The following is a 20,122-nucleotide window of genomic DNA, read 5'->3' as shown; positions in this document are numbered from 1 at the left end:
GGCGCGCTCCCCCCGAGCACGATGCCGCGCAGGAATGTGAAAGGCGCGCGCCCGCCGCCATTTTCTCTCTTTCTTGGCAGACAGCGGCAGCGGCCGGAGCGGCGCCGGGGAGGCCATGGCGGACTATTCCACGGTGCCCCCTCCTGCCGCGGGCGCGCCCGGGGGAGGTGGCGGCGGGGCTGGAGGAGTGAACGATGCCTTTAAAGACGCGCTGCAGAGGGCTAGGCAGGTGTGTGTGGCCCCATCGAATCAATGGGGTCCCGCGGCCTGGAGGCCGCGCTCTCGGAGCCGCGGGAACAGTGAGGGCGCTGCGCGCTCGGCTGCGGAGAGCGGGGGCCCCACCGCAGCGTGTGTGTGTTGGGGGGAGCTTTGTCCCGTCCCCACGCCCCCTTTGCGCCACCAGCCCGCCCTGGGCCGCGAGGTATTTGTGGCCCCGCTCCGCCATTGCCCGCGAACAGCGCCGGGAGCGGCCCGAGGGGATTCGGCGGTGAGAGGAGCGGCCCCGCGGGGTCCCTCCCCGACGGCGGGGAGGCGAAATCTCGGCGGGCGAGTAGCGGCGCGTTATCGGGCCGGGCCGGCCCGGCGGAGGGACGGGAGGGCGGCGGCTCCGCGGCGCAGGCCGTGCTGTGGCGCCCGCGGCGCCCGCAGCCTGCTCGGACCGGTTGGGCGGCGCGGCGGCCTGCGGGGCGAGGGCGGCCCTTGCGGAAGCTCTTTATCCCGCAGTTTTATTTGTAGCTTCTGCACCACGGGCGATGTTTTCGTCGCTTCTCGGGCGAAATGTTCACCTTGTCTGTTAATAAGCGGTCGCGGTTTTGGCAGTAGTAGAAGACCCGGCGTGGTCGGGTTTTGAAATTGTTTGGCCGGAGAGGCCCTGCCGTGAGATACCGCAGTGCTTGGCGAAGAAGGCGTAGAGAAAGAAAATTCCTGTTTGGGAAAAAGATTTTGATGAATAAAGGCCAGGTTCTCGTTGGGATTTTTTTTGTAGGTGAGGAAAATTTAGGAGGCGCTGGTGCTGAAGTATGAGCAGAAGGCTTTAAAACATTAAAGAAAACCTCTGTGAGCAAGAGAGGTTTTGGTCTTTAAAGATTTGGGGTCATTTTAATGCGAATTGTTTAAATCCCTGAAATCTTAGAAGACGTGGAATGAACGTGGGCCGAATTAATTTTTTTTTCTTTGGCTCACATCTGCCTTTTGTTTAGATTGCAGCGAAAATTGGAGGAGATGCTGGCACAGCAATGAATTCAAACGACTACGGTTATGGAGGGCAGAAAAGACCTCTTGAGGATGGAGGTATGCACTCATTCTTGCTGCATTTATTTTTGTGGAGCATGGCCACTGTGCTAGAAAGATCGCAGGTGGTGTTTTTGTTTGTGAATTCGGGTTTTTTTTCCATAGCAGAGCATTAAAACATTTTGTTCCCTTCATAGATCATGACATATTTTTTCATTTTCAGTTTAGTGGGAAAGTTTTAAATCGTTGTGCTCTAATCTGAAGCGAATGTAAGCCTGTTTTACAGTATTTTAAATGTGGTTGAAGTGCTGCAAATAGAAAAATGTATGCTGGGGTAAGAGACAGAAATACTCAGGCTGCAAAATGCCTGTGCAGGTGTCATTGAAGTCTTTTGTGGTTGTGTGGGATTGGTTACAACTCGTACATTGCAATTATGGCCGGAAGTGCTCCTGAAGTTGAGTTGTTTTATTACCTTTATTACTGCACTGTTTGAAATGAAAGTATTAATGCATTTCATTGTAAAAGCATAGGACTTTAAAAAAACAAAGGGAAGTAAATTTTCTACCTTGAAGATGCTTTTGTGTAGTGTAATAGTTCAGCCTTAGTTGCAGCATGTGTGAACCCTGATAAGATCATTCTAAATCCTCTGACTTGTTGCAGCTTTTTGGATTTGCCTTACACTGCAGTAAAGTTTTCTCTTGAAACGTGTGTGTCCTCTTCTGTCTCTTGCAGAGCATCCACTTTGAACTTAACAGGGTTTGATATGGTTAATAATACACACCAAGTCCTATCTAAATTGCAGGAAGAAATCTTTGAGTTTGCTGAAATGTTCTCATAGGTCTCACAAAAGAGAAATGTCTTTTTTTTTTTCTTTAAGAGGATTGAAACTCAATCTACAGAATGTAACTAAGGCTTTATATCAGGAGTTCTTGTGTCCTACAGTAAATTTTTTTTTTTCTATTGAAGGTGAGGTTTTTAATATACAAAAATGAGCTAATGATGCTTCAGATGATATATGTAATGTATTCTTTTTATTTTATGTGTAGATGGCTCTTGGACAAGTCCGAGCAGTACAACACACTGGGAGGGAATGCCCTCTCCTTTTAAAGGCAGGAATTTTTATTTATTACCTGTGTTTAGTATGTAAACATGACATAAACTAGTGGATCTTTCTGGATTGACACCAATATTTCTTGGAATATATGGCTGAGTTTTTGCTGCACATAAATTATGATGGTTCATATAGCCTTTATTTTGGGGTGGGAAGGAAGCATCTGAAGTATTATCTTTTCAGATATAGGTTCATGATGCCTTTTATTTCTCTACTGTACAGAAAGGATTTGGACAGTAGTGATGTAGTTACTGTGAATCTGCTTTTTTCTTTTTTTTTTGAAGTTTTATGCTATGAGATGCTTGATATTTGGATAGGGATTTCATATCAACATTCAGATTGAGATTGCATTGCCATGTGATGCTGTTGTATTTTCAGATGTTTGGTCTAGATTTGTGGTCGTTGTCAGAATTATTTTTTGAGTTATTGTTGATTTTTGTATGGATTTGATTTTTTTTTCTTTTTTTTTTACTATAGAAGCATCATTAGCTTGAGCAGCCAACAAAGCTGGACTTTGTTCCTTGTCTTAGTTGAGTTTCAGTGACTGGGTATCTGTGAGCTATCTACACACAGTGCGTTCTGAAAGCTGCCTTTTGTTAAACTAATAGATACATGGAAAAACCTAACATCTTTTCAGCTATACTAACCAAGTGCTGAGTGTTCGTCAGATTCTTTCTTTTATTCAGATGATCAACTCCCTGAAATTGGAGGAGGAAAAAGAAAGAGAGGGGAAAAAAGGGGGGGCTAAAATACACTGGAAATTTACAATTCACACTAAAAGGCTTAAACACTTCCTGAATTTCTTGGCAAAAAAAATTTTAAAAATCTTAATTTTGCAGATCAACCAGATGCTAAGAAAGTTGCTCCCCAGAATGACTGTAAGTAATTTTTATTTTGTTGCCAAAAAATCCCTAAACAAGTGTAACATTGTCAGAACAACAGTTCGAAAGTGTTCTGGTAGGTGACACTTGAATAAGTGAGGTCCAAAAAATAGCTGGGGGTTTGTCTTATACTGTTGAAGCAGCAGGAGTCTGCTTGGTAAAACTGACAGTGGTGGTAGCACAGTTAAGAGTCTTTATAGTTTTTGGACCTTTTGATAACACTTCTTAAAAGTAAACTTGGGCAAAAGTTCGATACAGTTGAGTTTTGTTATCAAAGGAGAAGCTTAGTTGTAAGCTATACCACTTGTTTGAATTTAATTTTAACAATGTTTGTTTATAGCTTTTGGAAATCAGCTACCACCGATGCATCAGCAACAAAGGTAAGAGTTTTACCCTGCATCTTACATAGGATTTTTATTGAAACAAAGCAGTTTCAAGCGGTTTTTCTGAAAAAATGAAACATTTATTCTGTCTTTGTGTGATCTATTGAAGTTTAGCTTTAGCACGTCCCAAGTCAGACACTTAAAATGTACCTACGTTGCTCTCCCTTTCTTTCTCCACAGCCTAGGCTGTGGATTGAGCTTAATCAAAGGAAAATACATTGGCTGGTTTTTCTACTTCAGCATAGGTAGCATAGCTAGAAGTTGGAAGCAGATCTGAAGAGAAAGGTGATGTCATCTCGTAACAAAAAGCAAAGCAGAATGACCTAAAACCAAATAAAATAATTCAGACTACAACTTCATAGTATTCTCCACTCATTTCTTACCTAAACAGCTAGATCCAGCTATTATTCTTGTGCTTTGGACAGTTCTGAGATGCCAAAATTTGCAGCATCCTTTGATGGTATACAGATGAAACTTAAAATGCTACAGTAGCCTTCTCTGTACTGCACGTCTGTTAATAAAGAGGGTGAAGGAAAACTAGTCACCGATTTGTACAACGCTTAAACCTTTTGTGTAGTTTCTGTGTATTGTCAGCTTCTGTAGAACTGTGCTTGCATAATGACTTTTAAAGTTAATGGGAGGCAAGTAACCAAGGGTGATGGTGGGGCAGTAGCTTGCTTTAGTTTAGTGGGAGGATATATGTAAATGTAATGCTGGTTTGATCTCTGCATGGTCATGTCTTTTGTTTAACATTGGCTGTAGGTCTGTGATGACAGAGGAGTACAAAGTTCCAGATGGGATGGTTGGATTCAGTAAGTAGTACAGCTGTGCTCTTGTGGTGTAGTGGGGGATGTTAGCAGATGGATGTTTGTACAAATAACCTTTCTGTGTTTTCTTTCTCCAAGTAATTGGCAGAGGTGGAGAGCAGATCTCACGCATACAGCAAGAGTCTGGCTGTAAAATACAGATTGCACCTGGTAATTATTTGTGGGGGGTTTAACTTGTCTGTCTGGGGGAATAGGGGGCTGATGGGTAGGAAGTCCAGAAGATTGCTCATTGCTTCTCATTGCCTTAACCTTCATTTAAGATGCAGGGTAATTTTTGTGTACTAATCATGACTGTGATGGGCTAAGGAATTGCAGAATAGGATACAATGATTATTCTACTTCATTGGATATGAAAAGCCAGTCGTTTTATGGTTAATTTTGTAGTCTATTTCTGACTTAACACTGCTGAGAAATTTGTTTTATTTTATGACTGCAGATAGTGGAGGCCTGCCTGAAAGATCATGTATGCTGACTGGAACACCAGAGTCTGTTCAGTAAGTATTTTTAACTGACGTTAGGACTATAATCATGATTTTACTGTCATGGCAGCTGACCTGCCACATGTAGTGAATATATACTTGCTTTTGTCCACTGTTGTGGTGGTGGTTACAAGTACAGATGTCCTTACTTTGCGTGCTGAATCAAGCAGCAGCTTTTGTTCTGAATTAAGCTTTGATGAGTGTAACTATATTCAGGGACCTTGAGGAGGTAACTTCATTAAATATGATTGGTAAAGGACCACCTTTTAAATTCCAATATTGGAGTGGTTTTATTATTTTGCAGTTTGTTTTTTAAATTACTTTTGCGGATTGATTGAGATTGCTTCATCTTTCTTAGTGATAATAACCATAATTCTTTTGCAGAAACTATTCAAATTTTAAAAATTGCCAAGCAGAATAGGTGTGGACAAGGGATACTTGCAGGGGTATGTGTTTATGAATGTGTATTTTCTTCCACAGGTCAGCAAAAAGATTGCTTGATCAGATAGTTGAAAAGGGAAGACCTGCACCTGGATTTCATCATGGTGATGGACCTGGAAATGCAGTCCAAGAAATTATGATTCCAGCAAGTAAAGCAGGATTAGTTATTGGGAAAGGTGGAGAGACAATTAAACAATTACAGGTATATATGTATCATCTTTTAAATATGATGGTACTGAATCTGGATTTGAGTGAGTATTGACCTCCCTTTTGTCAAATAGGAGCGGGCAGGTGTCAAAATGGTCATGATCCAAGATGGTCCACAGAACACTGGTGCAGACAAACCCCTTAGGATAACTGGAGACCCTTATAAAGTTCAGGTAAGAAGTGCCTCACAATTGAGAGCATTTTAAAGTCTCTTTGGATGTTGCAGTACCTGAACAAACTTTTGTTCTTCTTTTAGCAAGCCAAGGAAATGGTGCTGGAGTTAATTCGTGATCAAGGTGGCTTTAGAGAGGTGCGCAACGAATATGGGTCAAGAATAGGAGGAAATGAAGGGATAGACGTAAGCATGGTTGAAAAACTTGTTCACTGTATTTTGAGATGTTAACTTTAAAATGTTAAGTTGGGTAATACCATTGAAAGCTTTTAACCCGATTTCAAAAGTTGTCTGTGGCATGTAAGTATTACATGATCATTGCTGAATTTACAACACTAAATGATGTGCAATATTCACCTTACATTGCCAGCAGTTATGAACAATTTCAAGTAGCTGGAGTTTTTTATCAAATAAGCAAGTAAATTTTATGGTCAAGTATATAATGTTACAGCATTATTGAAAATGGACTTTGGCCTTTACAGATCTTATGTAAGGCCAGCAGTTAATGCAAGTCACAAGCTAGTAACTTCATCAGGGAGAGGCTTAAGGCTTCATCTGCTGGAATCTGCATTTTACATACTCAATAAATTCTTTCTTTTTTTTTTTTCTTTTTTTTTTTTTTTCTGAGAAGCATAAAATCTGCTGGAATTGCTACCACTATGAGAACTTCTAAAGCACAGGATCGCTTTCTTTTTAATGGTTTAGTCCAGTATGTGCTAGGCTTGTGACTTGATAATAAAAAAATCCATCCTTGAAAAACCTGAAGTGACATTGGTCTTGCCCTGGTTTATGATGCTAACCTCTCATTATGTGGATTCTTTAGTAATATCTGTGTCATCAGCATTTTGTTTGGGCTTTTTTTAGGTTCCAATACCACGATTTGCTGTAGGTATTGTAATTGGAAGAAATGGAGAGATGATTAAAAAGATCCAGAATGATGCTGGTGTTAGGATCCAGTTCAAGCCAGGTTTGTAAAACGTTCATAAGTTTTTGTGACTTAAATGTGAATTTACTGAATTGCATGTACTGGAATAGTTCATTTTTATTCCAGATGATGGAACAACTCCAGATAGAATAGCCCAGATCACAGGGCCTCCTGACAGATGTCAGCATGCTGCAGAAATTATTACCGATCTCCTTCGCAGTGTTCAGGTTGGGTAACATTGTTCAACATCTAAAATCTCCTGTCCACCTTTTGGAAAGACCCAAAGTTTTCAAAAAGTGTGTGTAACTAGAGAAAATAATTTAGTTGTGCCATTTGAATCTACTTCAAAGTTTGGTCTGGAATATGAATATTTACTTTGATAGTTAGTTTTGCTAGTGACCATACTGATTCAAAGTCACGGCATTTCTTGATGTGGCTGATTTTAGAGCTGCTGCTTCTGGTTTTTGTTAGTAGCTGATGTGCTCTTACTTTTGGTTGTAATCAGTTTTTAAAAGCTTATTGTTAGATGAGCCCCACTGCTGCATTTACAGAAGGCAGATAAAAATTGCGTCTTTGTACGTGTGAAATTTCTGCTTGCTTCTCTGTCCTTTCCTCCTTCATCTTTCACATGCAGAATGTACAGAACATTTTTTAGGATTTAATTTAGGGCCTCTACAAAAGGTACTGCTTTAACTGCCAAAATTGTCTGAGTAGTGAATCAGTTTTATCTTAACAATGATGTCATGTAGCTTGTTTGCATTATTTGTTTGTGGTAATTTTATAGAACATGCTCATTTGTTGCTGCTTCTTTTTAGGCTGGTAACCCTGGTGGACCAGGACCTGGTGGTCGAGGAAGGGGTAGAGGCCAAGGCAACTGGAACATGGGGCCTCCTGGTGGATTACAGGAGTTCAATTTTATTGTCCCTACTGGCAAAACTGGATTAATCATTGGAAAAGGCAATATATCTTATATATGTACATTGTATGTTACTTTTAAAACCACTCAGCTTCTCTGTTTGGCCAAATGCCATGCTACAGAGATGCGTGATAAGTATGATGCTAATGGTGCTGAGATTGGATGTTGAATCCCTGTATGGGCCTTTCTCTTTAGAGTTGGACTCCGTGATCCTTGTGGGTCCCTTCCAACTCAGAATATTTTGTGATTCTATGATTTTTTAAAAATTTTTAATTGCCCAATTTCTCCTGTTTTGAGGACTTTGTATATACTAATGGTACACAACTTCTCTGGATCCTGTAAGGGAAGGAGTCACTTACCTTGTCAGTCTCTGTGGGGCTTTTTTGGTTTTTTGGGCTTCCTTGACCCTTTTATAGAGGGGTTGGATTACATTTACTGATAAGCATGTGTGTCAGTTGTTATGAATGTCTAATATTAGATGTTTACATAAATAAGAAATATAAGATTGTAGGAATTCTTGCTGCTGTTTCTGAGTAACATTTTTATAATCTCTTAAAAAGTATTTTACATGTTTCTTGCCATTAAAGCTCTATGCTACGCTGAAGAGATTTTATTTGAATTGTTGGAATGCTCTTGAACAGCTCATGAGAATAGGTGCCTTTTCATGTGTTTTTGGCTTCCATGCAGTTGACTTTCTCTCTGATATGACTCAGTATTTTTTGCTTTGATGCACATTATAAAAACTCTGTATTGCATTGTAGGTGGTGAAACTATTAAAAGTATAAGCCAGCAGTCTGGTGCTAGAATAGAACTTCAGAGAAATCCTCCACCTAATGCAGATCCAAACATGAAGATGTTTACTATCCGTGGAACACCCCAGCAAATAGATTATGCACGACAGCTTATAGAAGAAAAGATTGGAGTGAGTGGAAAACTAATGGCTTTTTTGTCTACTGTTGGAGCTAAACAGAGCTGAAAGCAAGTCTCCTTTGTGGAGATTTCTCTTTCCTTTCACTTCCCAGATTAATCAGATAATAAATTGATAATAATGGCCATCTGGATTTAAAGTAATATAACAAAATCTTGAAATGGAAACAGTTCATCTCATCAATATCTTATGGTGTGCTCTTGAAAATGCCAATTTTGTGTATATGAAAAAATTGTTAAGTTCAAAGAGGTCAGTGATACTAAATTGTGTTTAGTTTTTCAGTCCCAATATGTTTGGGTAAAGTTCTAATCGAAGTTACATCTTCAGTTTAACAGTGGTTTTGTTTGCGTGTGTGTGCATGTCATCAAATTTACTAGAGGCTTTTTGTGCCTGATCTTACAAGCAGGTTTAGTTAGTCAGTTTTAGATGTATTGATTTTAGAACTGATAGTCTTGTTAGATAGTGGGGAGTTTAGTGCAACTTGTGGAAAAAACTGTGGATTTTTGTAAAATCCTTCATTTCCTGAAGAAGGAACTGAAATAAATGCAGGTCTTTAGTTGCTATTACTGCCACAGCTGCTTTTAACTACCTCTAAGCCTAATCAAACTTTAAATAGCCTGTTTTCTGCAGGAAACTGTCCTTAAAACCAGTCAAGCCTTTTATGCATTCTTAGTGTTCAGATAAATGCTTTTAAAATGCTGAGAAAGGGAGAACCTCAAGGAGTATTTTCATCTCTGTCCCACCCTTGTTGCAGGGTCCAGTGAATCCATTGGGTCCACCTGTTCCCCATGGTCCCCATGGTGTTGTTCCTGGCCCGCATGGACCTCCTGGGCCACCAGGTCCTGGTGCTCCCATGGGACCATATAATCCAGCTCCTTATAACCCAGGCCCTCCTGGTCCTGCACCTCAGTAAGTACTGCTTCAGCTGACTTCCTTCTGTGTGGGGTCACCCTGGGGCTGCCTTTCACTGTGTGTGTATGATCTTTTATAGTGGTCCTCCAGCTCCATATGCTCCACAGGGATGGGGAAATGCTTATCCACACTGGCAGCCACCAAACCCACCAGACCCAGGTAAGAAATGCACACCTGTACTGTAGTGTTGGAATATTTCAAGTACATCCATTCTGTCCTTACAAGTATATGCATTGTACAATTACTTGTGTTACACTCCTGAAGCTGACAAGTTCCTGTTTTTCTGGCTTTTTTTCACTGATTGTCAGTTGACTTATGTTTTGCACTTTCCATATGTGGCTTGTGAAATGTTGAAATTTAATTGTTACAGTTGGAGTATGTTTTTTTACAAACGTTTATTGATACTGCATCACTATTTATGATACTTTTTGCAAGTCTTGGTTCACTGATTTTGTGCAATCCAGTTTTCTTGAAATCAATGTTTTTCCATAAAGTTCTGTAATAAGGATGTCTTTGCTTTCTCTAATAGTAAATTACTTGTATTTTATTTTAAACAATCTTTACTGATTTGTCTTTTTGCAGTTAATCCTATGGTATTTCTAGGTTTTGTTCTATTACAATTACTTTTAAGAGTCTGATGCTCCGATGTATTTTGTTGAGTCTGTTTTGAGGGCTGAAACCTTGGTGAATTGCTGTTAATGCAGTAAAACTAGCTAGGGTTCTGCATTTTGAGCTTTTGCTTATATAATAGTTTTGTATTTTCTTCTGAAACCTATCTTTGTAGAATTTGCTTCTTCTATTTCTGTTTATCTTTGTCGAGACTGGGAGTTCTTACTTAATTACAACTTCCAAAGTTGTAGTATCCTGCTTTTCTTTAAGTTTACATCCTTTGGTTGGACTAGAGGATATGGGGAAATGGAACATCAGCCACAGAATGGTAAGGCTAGATGCTTGAGTTTGTTGTACCTCATTTGTTTGAGGTGGAGTTTCCTCACAATTTGAGCCAATAGATCTCAATTATATTTTTGTTATCAATGACAGATATTTTATGATAGCCACTGTTCATGAAATAGGTTCCATTAGTGGAGAAGGGGACTCCACGTATGTATCACGTTATGTCTTTGCAAAGAGCCATTGCTGGTTTTAGTTCCCAAACTTCTGCACAAGGTAGCTCTGCATGTACTCAGTTCAGTATTTGAAATACCTGCTGACTTCATTTAGAAGTAGAACGGCTCAAAGTGACTTAGTCTCAGCACAGCTAAAGTATTTAATGCAAAACCACTGCTAAAAAGTTACAGCCTGTTTCACACCACCGTTTCTTGTTGTTCTCAAGTTACTTGTCTACATAAAGGCTGTGTAACAAAAACTGGTAAATGTTCCCTTGATGTCATCTTGATGCTTCTGTAACTCGTTTTTTGATAAATACTTCTCTTAAAAATCTACTGAAGTTCTCATATGTGCAGTTGAACTTGGTGTTTCTTTTGACAAGCATTTCTTTGAATGATTTTTCTGCAGTTTTCACTTAGTTACTCATTCCGGTGCAACAATTGGGTTATTTTAGTACTTTTTTCAGAGGTGCTCTCTCCAGAACTGTGCTTGCCCTTGTCATGTGAAAGAGGAGCTGGTTACTACAGTCAGATTTCTTTGGAAGTTTAATGAATCCAGCTCTGTGTTCTACTCTAGAGAAATAGCTAAGAAGGAGGGGGAGGAATTGAGCAATGGCTTATTTGATATTTGCAGGTAAACTTAGAATATAGGAACTGTTAATTTAAATCCACTATTGTTGATGGATGCAGTGCAATTTAAACAAAGTAGTGTGTTAAGATTTTTTTCTGTGTGCATTTGAAGTGGTTACATCTGACTTGTTACAGGATTTCATTTAGCATTAATTTGTTTTTTGGGTTTATTCTTGAATGCCTTTTTCAGGGGGATTCTTCATCTTCCATTACTCACTGCCTTACCTGTTTCATGTTTAGGGAGGATTGTATTTCCATTCCCATGTGTAGTTACTCTAAAGTATCAGTTGTGTCCCTGTCCTTCTGTGAAATTCTCTCCTCACTTGGCTGAGTTTCTTTGCAGATGCTTTTATTCTTTAAGACTGCAAATACTGTTTGCAAATATATGCTGGTTGTATAAAACATATTATGTTCTCTAATAGTAGATTTTCAGGTATTGTTGATTGCCAATCTTGTAATGTAATCTATTTGTGATTCAGCAGGAATAAGCCATTCCTAAAGCTAAAAGTGAGAAACAGAGCAATAAAATCCTAGGAAGCAGCATCATTGGCCTACCTAGATGTAGATAAGAATAAAGAATCATGGAGATAGATGCAGAAGACGGAACTGTTTCTAATTTTTTTTAATACTAAAAAGCTGTAGGTAAACAGTGATGCTTAGTAGCCATGTATGTGGATTCAGGTTCTTAAAATGCTGTGTGTTTTTCTATTTTACTGTTACCTTAAAGTTTAACTGACAAGCATTGCAAATACCTAGTAAGTCTTGTATTCTTCTGTTTCAGAAATATGTATTTGGCATGCCTCCTCCACCGGTGCCAGTGTCATTAGCGTGAGGTTCTAACAAAAGTAAAACCACTGAAATCGTTTGGTGCTAGAATGATTCATTGCTGCTGCCATTTATTGACATGACTGTTTAAATAAACTTAAAATCTGTTTCTGTTTACCACATGTAAGATTAATAAGTGGCATTGTAGTAGTAAAGATTCTAAAATTATTTTATCTCACCAGCTCTATGAAATTACACTTTGTATAGTTCGTTGGTCTAAAACTGATCAAAAGTTTATGCTAGAAAGAAAAAATACTTTAAGGATGTACATGGATATTTTGTTTAGATGGATTTTTCCTTGGAGGATAATAAGAATGCCTAGAACAGGATTGATTGAGGACAGCATTCTGTTCATAGTAGTGCTATTATAAATGCTTGTGTTCTGTTTTCATAGGTAAGCCAGGAACAGATCCCAATTCAGCAGCGTGGGCAGCTTATTATGCTCACTATTATCAGCAGCAAGCACAGCCACCACCTGCAGCCCCTCCTGGTGGACCAGCTACAACCCAAACCAATGGACAAGGTAGATATTGAGTGAAATGGACGCATTTCTCATTGCTGGACATGTAAATACCCCATTATTTTTTATTGTTGTCCTGCTATGTCAGGTAAATTTATTTTAAGTAGCTGGTTTTCTTGGAAAACTATTGCTTACAGCCTTCAATATTGCTTTTCTTAATTTCAGCAGTAACAAGGGTAATATATTTATCTTGGAATACACTTTTCCAAAGAGTTTTGCTGCAATGTGGGCTGACTTAATGACTGCATAGAGCAGTCATAAATAACAATGTAATGAGCTAAACTGTTGATTGTCATTTGCTTAAATGGTTGCATCACTTCCAGTAGGTTTAGGACAATTACATTTGTGGTATTTAGTTGTGTTATTTTAATTTTTGTGCCTGGCTGAGGCTTACCACTTGAATTTTTGGTATTTTGTATTGCTAGTGGTATGCCCTGCCTTAATCTTGAAAACATGTCTTGTTTACTAGTAGTTCCTAATTGTAGTAGCTTGTACCACAAATGTTTATAGTGTAAGATTTGAATCACATCATGCGGGACTGTTACTGAAAATTTCAGTTGATTATTTGAATTACGTGTGAAACAAATCCCAGTAATTTTAGTTTAACTATTTTTAATGTAATTCAGGAGATCAGCCAAATCCAGCACCAGCAGGGCAGGTTGATTATACCAAGGCCTGGGAGGAGTACTACAAAAAAATGGGTAAGTGTGCAGGGGTTTTTCTGTTGTTTTTTCTGTTCCACATTCACAGTGGAATGTTGTAGGAGACTTTTGTCTTTTGCTGGATGAGATGGGGGCTTTTACCCCCAAAAATTTGAAATGCACAGTCATGTGTCTTCTGAACCAAATACTGCTGAGAAGCAGACTTTAAATTTTGTGTTGTTTTTAGGCATTTCAGGGTGCTCAGGCTAGTAATCAGCTTTATAAAAATATTTCAGAATTAATGAGATGTCTTTGATTGTTGGGAAACAACATCTTTTAAATGTTTCAATCTGGGTGTTTTAAAGTACATTTCCTAAGTTTTGAAGCTCACTTTGATCTGTTTTATGAAGCTGTTATTTTTCTTGTTTGATAGTTCTTTCCCAATTCTCTTCAGATTACTTACAATTTTTTTTTTTCTTGTGCTTTGCTTTCTGTGTTTCAGCTACTATACTAAAGTATTGCAATTAGCTTTCATTTATACTGTGCCCTTTTTTAAATTTTGCTTTGCAACACTCTAGAGCTGTGTTTAAACTGCAGATTATATGTTGTTGGTAGCTTTCTTTATAAAAATGAAATGAATGTGCTGGATTGCTTGCTGATTTCATTGTTTTGTGTGTAAGAAAAGAGTATGTGGTTTTTATGCACTGGCAGAAGGTGTCATTACCTTTGAAATCATGGTCGTGTTCTGCCTGTGGTGTCCTGCCGTGGATACTGTAGACGAAGGGCTGGATACTGAGCACCAGTGGCCTTAGGAATTGCAGTGCTTTCCCAGGTATTTCTGACTAGACATACAGCAGCATCTGCTTTGGGATGCATCTTTGTTTGCAGGGCAGGGTTTGGTGGCTGTTCTGCCATCTTCTAACTGCCCTCAATTTTCTCATGGAATATTAAAAGTATTCAGATTTAAGATCAATAACATGCATAATTCCTCTTACCAGCCCTCCGCTGTATTGATGATTATTTGCCAAGACATAACTACCTTTATTTTTTGTTTTGGCACAGTATAAGTGATGAATTCTACAGAAAATATAGAATGAGTATTTAGTTCAACAACTGTGTATCAGACTAAGAAAATTACAACTCCCAAACATGTGATTTCTAAGATGATAGGCCTTCCCATTTTTCTTCCTTCTGATTCATTCAGCTATTTCTTTTCAATTTACTGTCTCTGTTAGTTTGGCTCATACTCTGAAAGGCAAACTTGTGGGTGGCTTTCACTTTCTTTAAAATAATGTAGTTTGTTGGTAGGCACTCTGCCATCTTTTTGATTTGCTGTCTTGGAAAGCATAGTCTGGGTTGCACTAGTCTTGCACTTGCACAGATAAAATAATGGCAAGTTATAAGGTGTTGGGATAGAGTTTATGGGAGCAGTTCCAAAGAGGAGTGTGAGCCAAAAAACACACTGGGAGATAAAAAATAGTTGCTCTTAAAATGTAAAATATGCCAAGACAGTCAAATAAGAGGAAAAGCACACAGGCAGTTCTCATCTTAATTCATTTTTCTGGTTCAGATTGAGTTCTTTGCCTGATAGAGAGCTCTTGATGGCTGGACCTACATAACTTACCTGTAAATCATGAAAGCTTTTTGCTGCAGAATCTTGGTGTGGTAGATACCATTTATTTTTAAAGCCTCTTAAAAAAAGAGGAATTCAGCAGAGTTGACATAATGCTAAATGGTGCTGGTTTTCCCTACCTCATTAACTGTAGAAGGTCAGTAGAAGATGTGATGGACAGGAAGGCTGTCCAACAGCAAGTTCTTGTGGTCTTCAGGCTTTCCAGTAACATTTGTTGTTCCTGTAGTGCTGTTATCTTCTGTCCCCATTAACTTGTGCTAAAGGATGGGAATTACAAGTGGCTTGTTCTTTGACAACTCAGGTTTTTCACAACACAGATGATTTCACCAAACATTGTTAGGGAGAGCTGGACTGAAATTCAGATTTGCTGAGCCCAATCAGTTCTATTTTTGCTGCTGAAAAAAACTATTTTGATAGTTCTTGTGGGAAGCTGAACAAGGTGCCAGTGATATTGCAGTTGGTGTTTTGGATTTTCTCATACTTAGTTAAGTATGAGTGATTTGAAAATGCTAAAACACTCCAGAATATGCCCATCCAAACAATAATAGTGTTTTCAAAGTGGCTTCCTACTGGTGTGATATGACTCTGCTAATCATAGAGAACACTTCATTGTATTTTTCACTGAGCACTGACTTGAATATTAACCTGTTTTCTGAGTCAGAAATACAGTGGCAAAGTCCACCTCCATTTTCAGACCCTTGTTTCAGGGGCTACTGCTTTGAGTAGCGCAAATACTCCAAAAAGTCTCATTGATAACATGAAGTCATGATCACTAGTGAATGATCTATATGTCACTACCAGAATTTTTAATTTTCTCATTTAAAGTCATTCCTATATATTGCAGGCTTGACATATATTTGAAGGATTCAATAATAAAATAGGGGTGTTTTTAAAAGATTCCTCAGCACTGTAGTGGAAAGAAGCAACAAAACAGTTCACTTTTACTAGAATCACTCTTGATAATGTTGAACTGTAAAATTTGCTGGTGTTTCCTTTCTCAGCCCTGCTTAAAGGGGAGGTGTTCTGTGTTTCTCATGTTTCCTTTGTGTGGAGTTGATCAGGATTACCCATAAGTGTTACGGTTCAGTTTGGATATTAATGAGCAGGTGCTGCTTGGTGCAGCTTCTGTGCTGAAGGAAGCTTGGACTAAACTGCTGAATTCCATGAGTAGGTTCAGAACTACTTGCAGTACTTAGTAGGAAATTGTGCACCTGAAATACTCATCAGGACAGAAGTCCAGTTTGACATCTTTGAGTAGATGTTAAATTTCTTTGATTTGTTATTTGAACTTCAGTGCTGCCTTGACAAAGTTGGCTGAATGTCCCAAGATTCTTGGATCATAATGCACAAAAAATCCCTTATCTTTGACAATCAATTGTGCTGACAGTGATTTGTAAGTATTTATGTTATCTCAGAGTAATGGTGAAATTGGAAACAGTGTATCCTGGGATAATTTGTAACTGTATTAAAGGTAGATTTTGTTAAAATAATTGATCAGAAGTGTAAATTTGAAGTTGTGGTACATTAACAGTTGTAAAATATGATAACAGCTGTAAAGATTTGAAGAAATATACTTTTTGTTTTTAGAAATTCCATTACTATATAAACCAAAATAAAAGATGGATAGACTTTCAGAGCTTACCTACAGTGTAAGTGGAAAAAACTTAAGTTAAAAGTAGAGTTGGAAAATGGAAGGTTGTATTTTGATGGTTTTCAGGATCATGCTTTGCCCAGTAATCTCATTCTGTGCTCACACCTGATGTTTTTGAGAGCATTAGAAGACTACACGCGTGTAGGAGTAGTGTGAATAACTAGGATTCTTCATGTGAATTTTCTTTGTTTAAGTATTAAAAGAAAAACAACCAAACAGAGAATTTCTGATACTCAGTGTTCCTCAGAAAGTTGTTCAGTAGCCTTGTATTCAAATAAAAGTGGTTTAAGTTAGGACAGAAAACTTGCAGCCTTTTTCATGTGGAAGCTACCTCTTTCTGTTCATAACAGAATAGACAGCTGGGTGCACATGGAATTGTACAGGGTGCAGGCTTGCATTTTGCTTGGGTTTATTTCCTGTGGGGTGATTTGGGATTTTTTTTTTTTGTAGTATCTTAGAAAAAACTTGCAGAGGTATTGTTTTTTTTTGGTAGTATCCCAGTTCTGACTAGAACTTTTGATTTGAAAAATAACCCGTTAAGAGTGCAAATCAAAAGCATCATAGGACAGTAATAAAAGTTCTGGTTTGGAAGTTCAGGAAACTTGAAATGAAGCACTACATACACAACCCTTCTGTCTGAGAGCCTGCAAGTGTGTGTGGACATGTTTATAGCATAGAGAGTGTTGCTTTGCTTGGAGTCTCATACATCTTGTAGTGGTAACTGCAAAAACACTTCTCAGAAATTGCAAAGAGTAGTGGTACTAAGGGGGGTGTATTTGGTGTTCCTGAAGTTGGAGGAAAAAGAAAGTAAAGATGTCTGTGACAAATCTCCTGGTTAAGAACAGCACAACTGAAAGGTTGGCTGTAATTTTCTTTTATTGTTTTGCTGAAGAGTCCCTGTGTATCAGTATGTCAGTTGATTCTCTTGGAAGGAGAAGTAATTCTTAACTGTCTCTGAGAGTGTATTTGTACATGCTCTTGTTTCTAGAGAACTGGAACTTGCACAGAGCGTGGAAGCAAGTTTCAGGACTGTTCTGTAGTGGAGTAAATGTTTACAAAAATTATTGCACTTTCTGAAAAATGCAGCCTGCAGTAACTTTGTAATTGAATGAAGGATGCCAGAATTGGGGAAGTGTATGAATTGGCATCTGCTGAGCTAATGAATGCAGTCTGTAAAATAATGTAAAATTAGTCTAGGTGGATTACAAAAAGTTTTGCCTCTTGGTGTGTATTTAAATGCTGCTGTTGTTTAGGTCAGTAGGCTTTAAACATGATTCATGATTATGAATCAAGAGGCTGAAAAAACTGTCTTTACAGTTCCTTAATTTTGATTTACATGAGAATCATTACATTAAAGTAATAGAATGAGTGTTCAGGCCGAAAAAAGCAGCCACAAGTTTATTCAAAGCCATGGAAGAATATTGCTAGGTGATGTTTGCTAGGTGCTGAGATGTTGAAATTTTCTCATTTCTGTTGCAACAACAGAGCTGTGTAATTCCAATTACTTGCAGGTCAAGCAGTTCCTGCCCCTGCTGGGGCTCCTCCGGGCGGGCAGCCAGATTACAGCGCAGCGTGGGCCGAGTACTACAGGCAGCAGGCAGCGTACTACGCTCAGACAAGTCCACAGGGAATGCCACAGCATCCTCCAGCACCACAGGTACAGTCCTAAAGTGGATTTTTGGCTGGCTTCTGTCTCAGTGGTTGTAGATATTTTTTTGCATGTCTCCTGCTTTGTTCCTTTGGGGTATGCATCTTTTTTTCTAGCAAAATAGCTATCAGAATAATGAGGAGATGACTTTGTTTACCTGATAAACTTGAGTTCTGTATCTATCCATATGTTTGGTGATTGTTTTTTTAATTAAAAAAAAGAAGAAAAACTTTCTCCTCCCAGGGTTTTGAAAACCATGCAAGAAGCCACCACCATTTACATTAACCAATTTTTCTTTCTTAAAGGCTTCACTCCTGAGTTAGCTCGATTTAAAGGATTTTCTTTAACTTTTTGTGTATCTCTTATGTATCTCTTCTGCACAGGGCCAATAATAAGAAGTGGACAATACAGTATTTGCTTCATTGTGTGGGGGAAAAAACCTTTGTTAAATGTATGGATGCAGACGCCTTGATGAAGATCTTAAATTTGGTTAAAAAAATAGTGTTTTTGAAAATGTACAAAATATCTATCACTACTGATAGGAGGTAATATTTCTGTGTAGAAATGAAAAAATGGTTTGTTTTTAGTATTAGTGTAGATGTACACATTCCAGCAAATGTATTTGCAATTATGTGGTCAATGCTTTGTGATATAAATGTACTTTTTCAATGTATACTTTATCACTTTTAAAATGCCTGTTTTGTGCTTTACAATAAATAATATGAAACCTCCTGTGTCGGTAAGTTGGATATGTGGGTATATGCAGTATTAATTATAGGATTGATTTGCAACGCTGAATCAAGGTACCGCTACACAAATGAGTTGGGTTTTTTTCCCCCCCCATAAACCTTGTTGAGTTTAAAAACTTGTCATTAGCATGTTTTTCCCCTCTTGCAGAATAGCTGTAGATGGAGGATCTCTTTCATTCATTGTATTTTGCTGCCTAGCACCAGTAATCTTGATACCTTAATTTTTTTTCTACTTGATTAAAACTGCATGTGTTTAAGAAGATGATCTTTTGGCATACTTCCATTGCATTAACAGTGAAATTTCCTTTTATACATGACCACTGTTTCAGACCTGTGCAGCTGCTATAACATATAACTTTTGTTTTAATTGAATACTTCAAAACTGTTCCTGCATAACTATTATACGGATTTTTTCAGACTAGTTATAAAACTTACTTTAAGTGTAATGTGCTTAAGCCTTCAGTTTGAAGTAGTCCACTTCAAAATTCAGTGTAGAAAAGTCAATGTGGTAATGCATAGTAGCTACAAAGATTGCGTCTGTCCTTAAAACGCTGTTTTGTTTGAGTGATGGGAGTGACTGAGAACTTCCTGCAGAGCAGATAACTTCTCGTTTTGTAAATATTCAAGTATTTGAATCAACTGATTATTTTTTTATATATACTTGAAACTTCTTATTGCTCTAATGCTCATACTAAAAAAGCTGATTCTCTTGAAATCCTGTGTTTGCTCTTTGCATATTTATTGGCTCTTTGCATATGTTAGACTACATGCACTACAGTCTGTCTTGCCATTGTCTGTTGAAGTGCAGGTTTGATCCAGCCAGTATAGAACTAGCTCTATAGGGGTGAGGAGGACTGTGCTGTGTATCATCCTTGATTGTTCCTTCAAGGAGCATTGCACTGTAAGTACATCAGAATGACAAATTGATGAACTGCAACAGTATCTTTTTGTCAATGTTCCACATAATGCAAATGCTGTACTTGTGTGATATTATGTTGGAATACAGTGCTGGTATCTTAGGAAATCATAATTGCTTCTTAATTCAGAAACGTAGGTTTGCTTTTATATATATACATACACATAATCTGAGTTTTGTGGGTAAGTATTTCTGAAACTGTTAGCAATAGCTAAAGAAAATCATGTTTCTGTTTATCTAAGAGTTTCTTTCATTAGTACTCATGAGACAGCTGTCATTCAGTGTTTTAAAGTATGCATATCATAACATTGAAGTCTTTGGAACCACTTGTTAGACAGAGTTGTCTTTGTCTCCAGATAGTTTGTGGATATGTAGTGATGTAGGTATGTTT

The 20,122-nt window shown here is 38.3% G+C and overlaps 1 protein-coding gene across 9 annotated transcripts in view; it reads left to right on the top strand.

Annotated features, from left to right (window-relative positions):
- The first annotated feature begins 10 nt into the window (after positions 1-10).
- Positions 11-20,122, top strand: part of FUBP1 (far upstream element binding protein 1) — a 45,867-nt gene continuing 25,755 nt past the window's right edge. For 6 of the 9 annotated variants that reach the window (XR_005953911.1, XR_005953910.1, XR_005953912.1 and 3 more), the window contains exons 1-19: positions 11-229; positions 1,200-1,290; positions 3,181-3,219; positions 3,563-3,602; positions 4,368-4,417; positions 4,511-4,582; positions 4,869-4,926; positions 5,392-5,554; positions 5,634-5,732; positions 5,816-5,917; positions 6,596-6,698; positions 6,783-6,883; positions 7,472-7,613; positions 8,334-8,494; positions 9,255-9,409; positions 9,492-9,571; positions 12,368-12,496; positions 13,120-13,194; positions 17,930-18,075. Coding sequence is in view for 6 of the 9 variants with exons in the window: in XM_041421405.1 (XP_041277339.1) it covers positions 116-229; positions 1,200-1,290; positions 3,181-3,219; positions 3,563-3,602; positions 4,368-4,417; positions 4,511-4,582; positions 4,869-4,926; positions 5,392-5,554; positions 5,634-5,732; positions 5,816-5,917; positions 6,596-6,698; positions 6,783-6,883; positions 7,472-7,613; positions 8,334-8,494; positions 9,255-9,409; positions 9,492-9,571; positions 12,368-12,496; positions 13,120-13,194; positions 17,930-18,075 (1,920 nt within the window). In the remaining 3 variants the exon portion in view is untranslated. Of the gene's footprint in view, positions 230-1,199; positions 1,291-3,180; positions 3,220-3,562; positions 3,603-4,367; positions 4,418-4,510; positions 4,583-4,868; positions 4,927-5,391; positions 5,555-5,633; positions 5,733-5,815; positions 5,918-6,595; positions 6,699-6,782; positions 6,884-7,471; positions 7,614-8,333; positions 8,495-9,254; positions 9,410-9,491; positions 9,572-12,367; positions 12,497-13,119; positions 13,195-17,929; positions 18,076-18,449; positions 18,799-20,122 lie in introns of those variants that run through there. The other 3 variants (XM_041421408.1, XM_041421407.1, XM_041421404.1) reach the window with 3 other exon arrangements.

This window comes from Onychostruthus taczanowskii, unplaced genomic scaffold, assembly GCF_017590055.1.
Source record: "Onychostruthus taczanowskii isolate IOZ18803 unplaced genomic scaffold, ASM1759005v1 scaffold7, whole genome shotgun sequence".
Classification (NCBI taxonomy): Eukaryota; Metazoa; Chordata; class Aves; order Passeriformes; family Passeridae; genus Onychostruthus; species Onychostruthus taczanowskii.
This window is presented reverse-complemented; position numbering and strand designations above follow the sequence as displayed.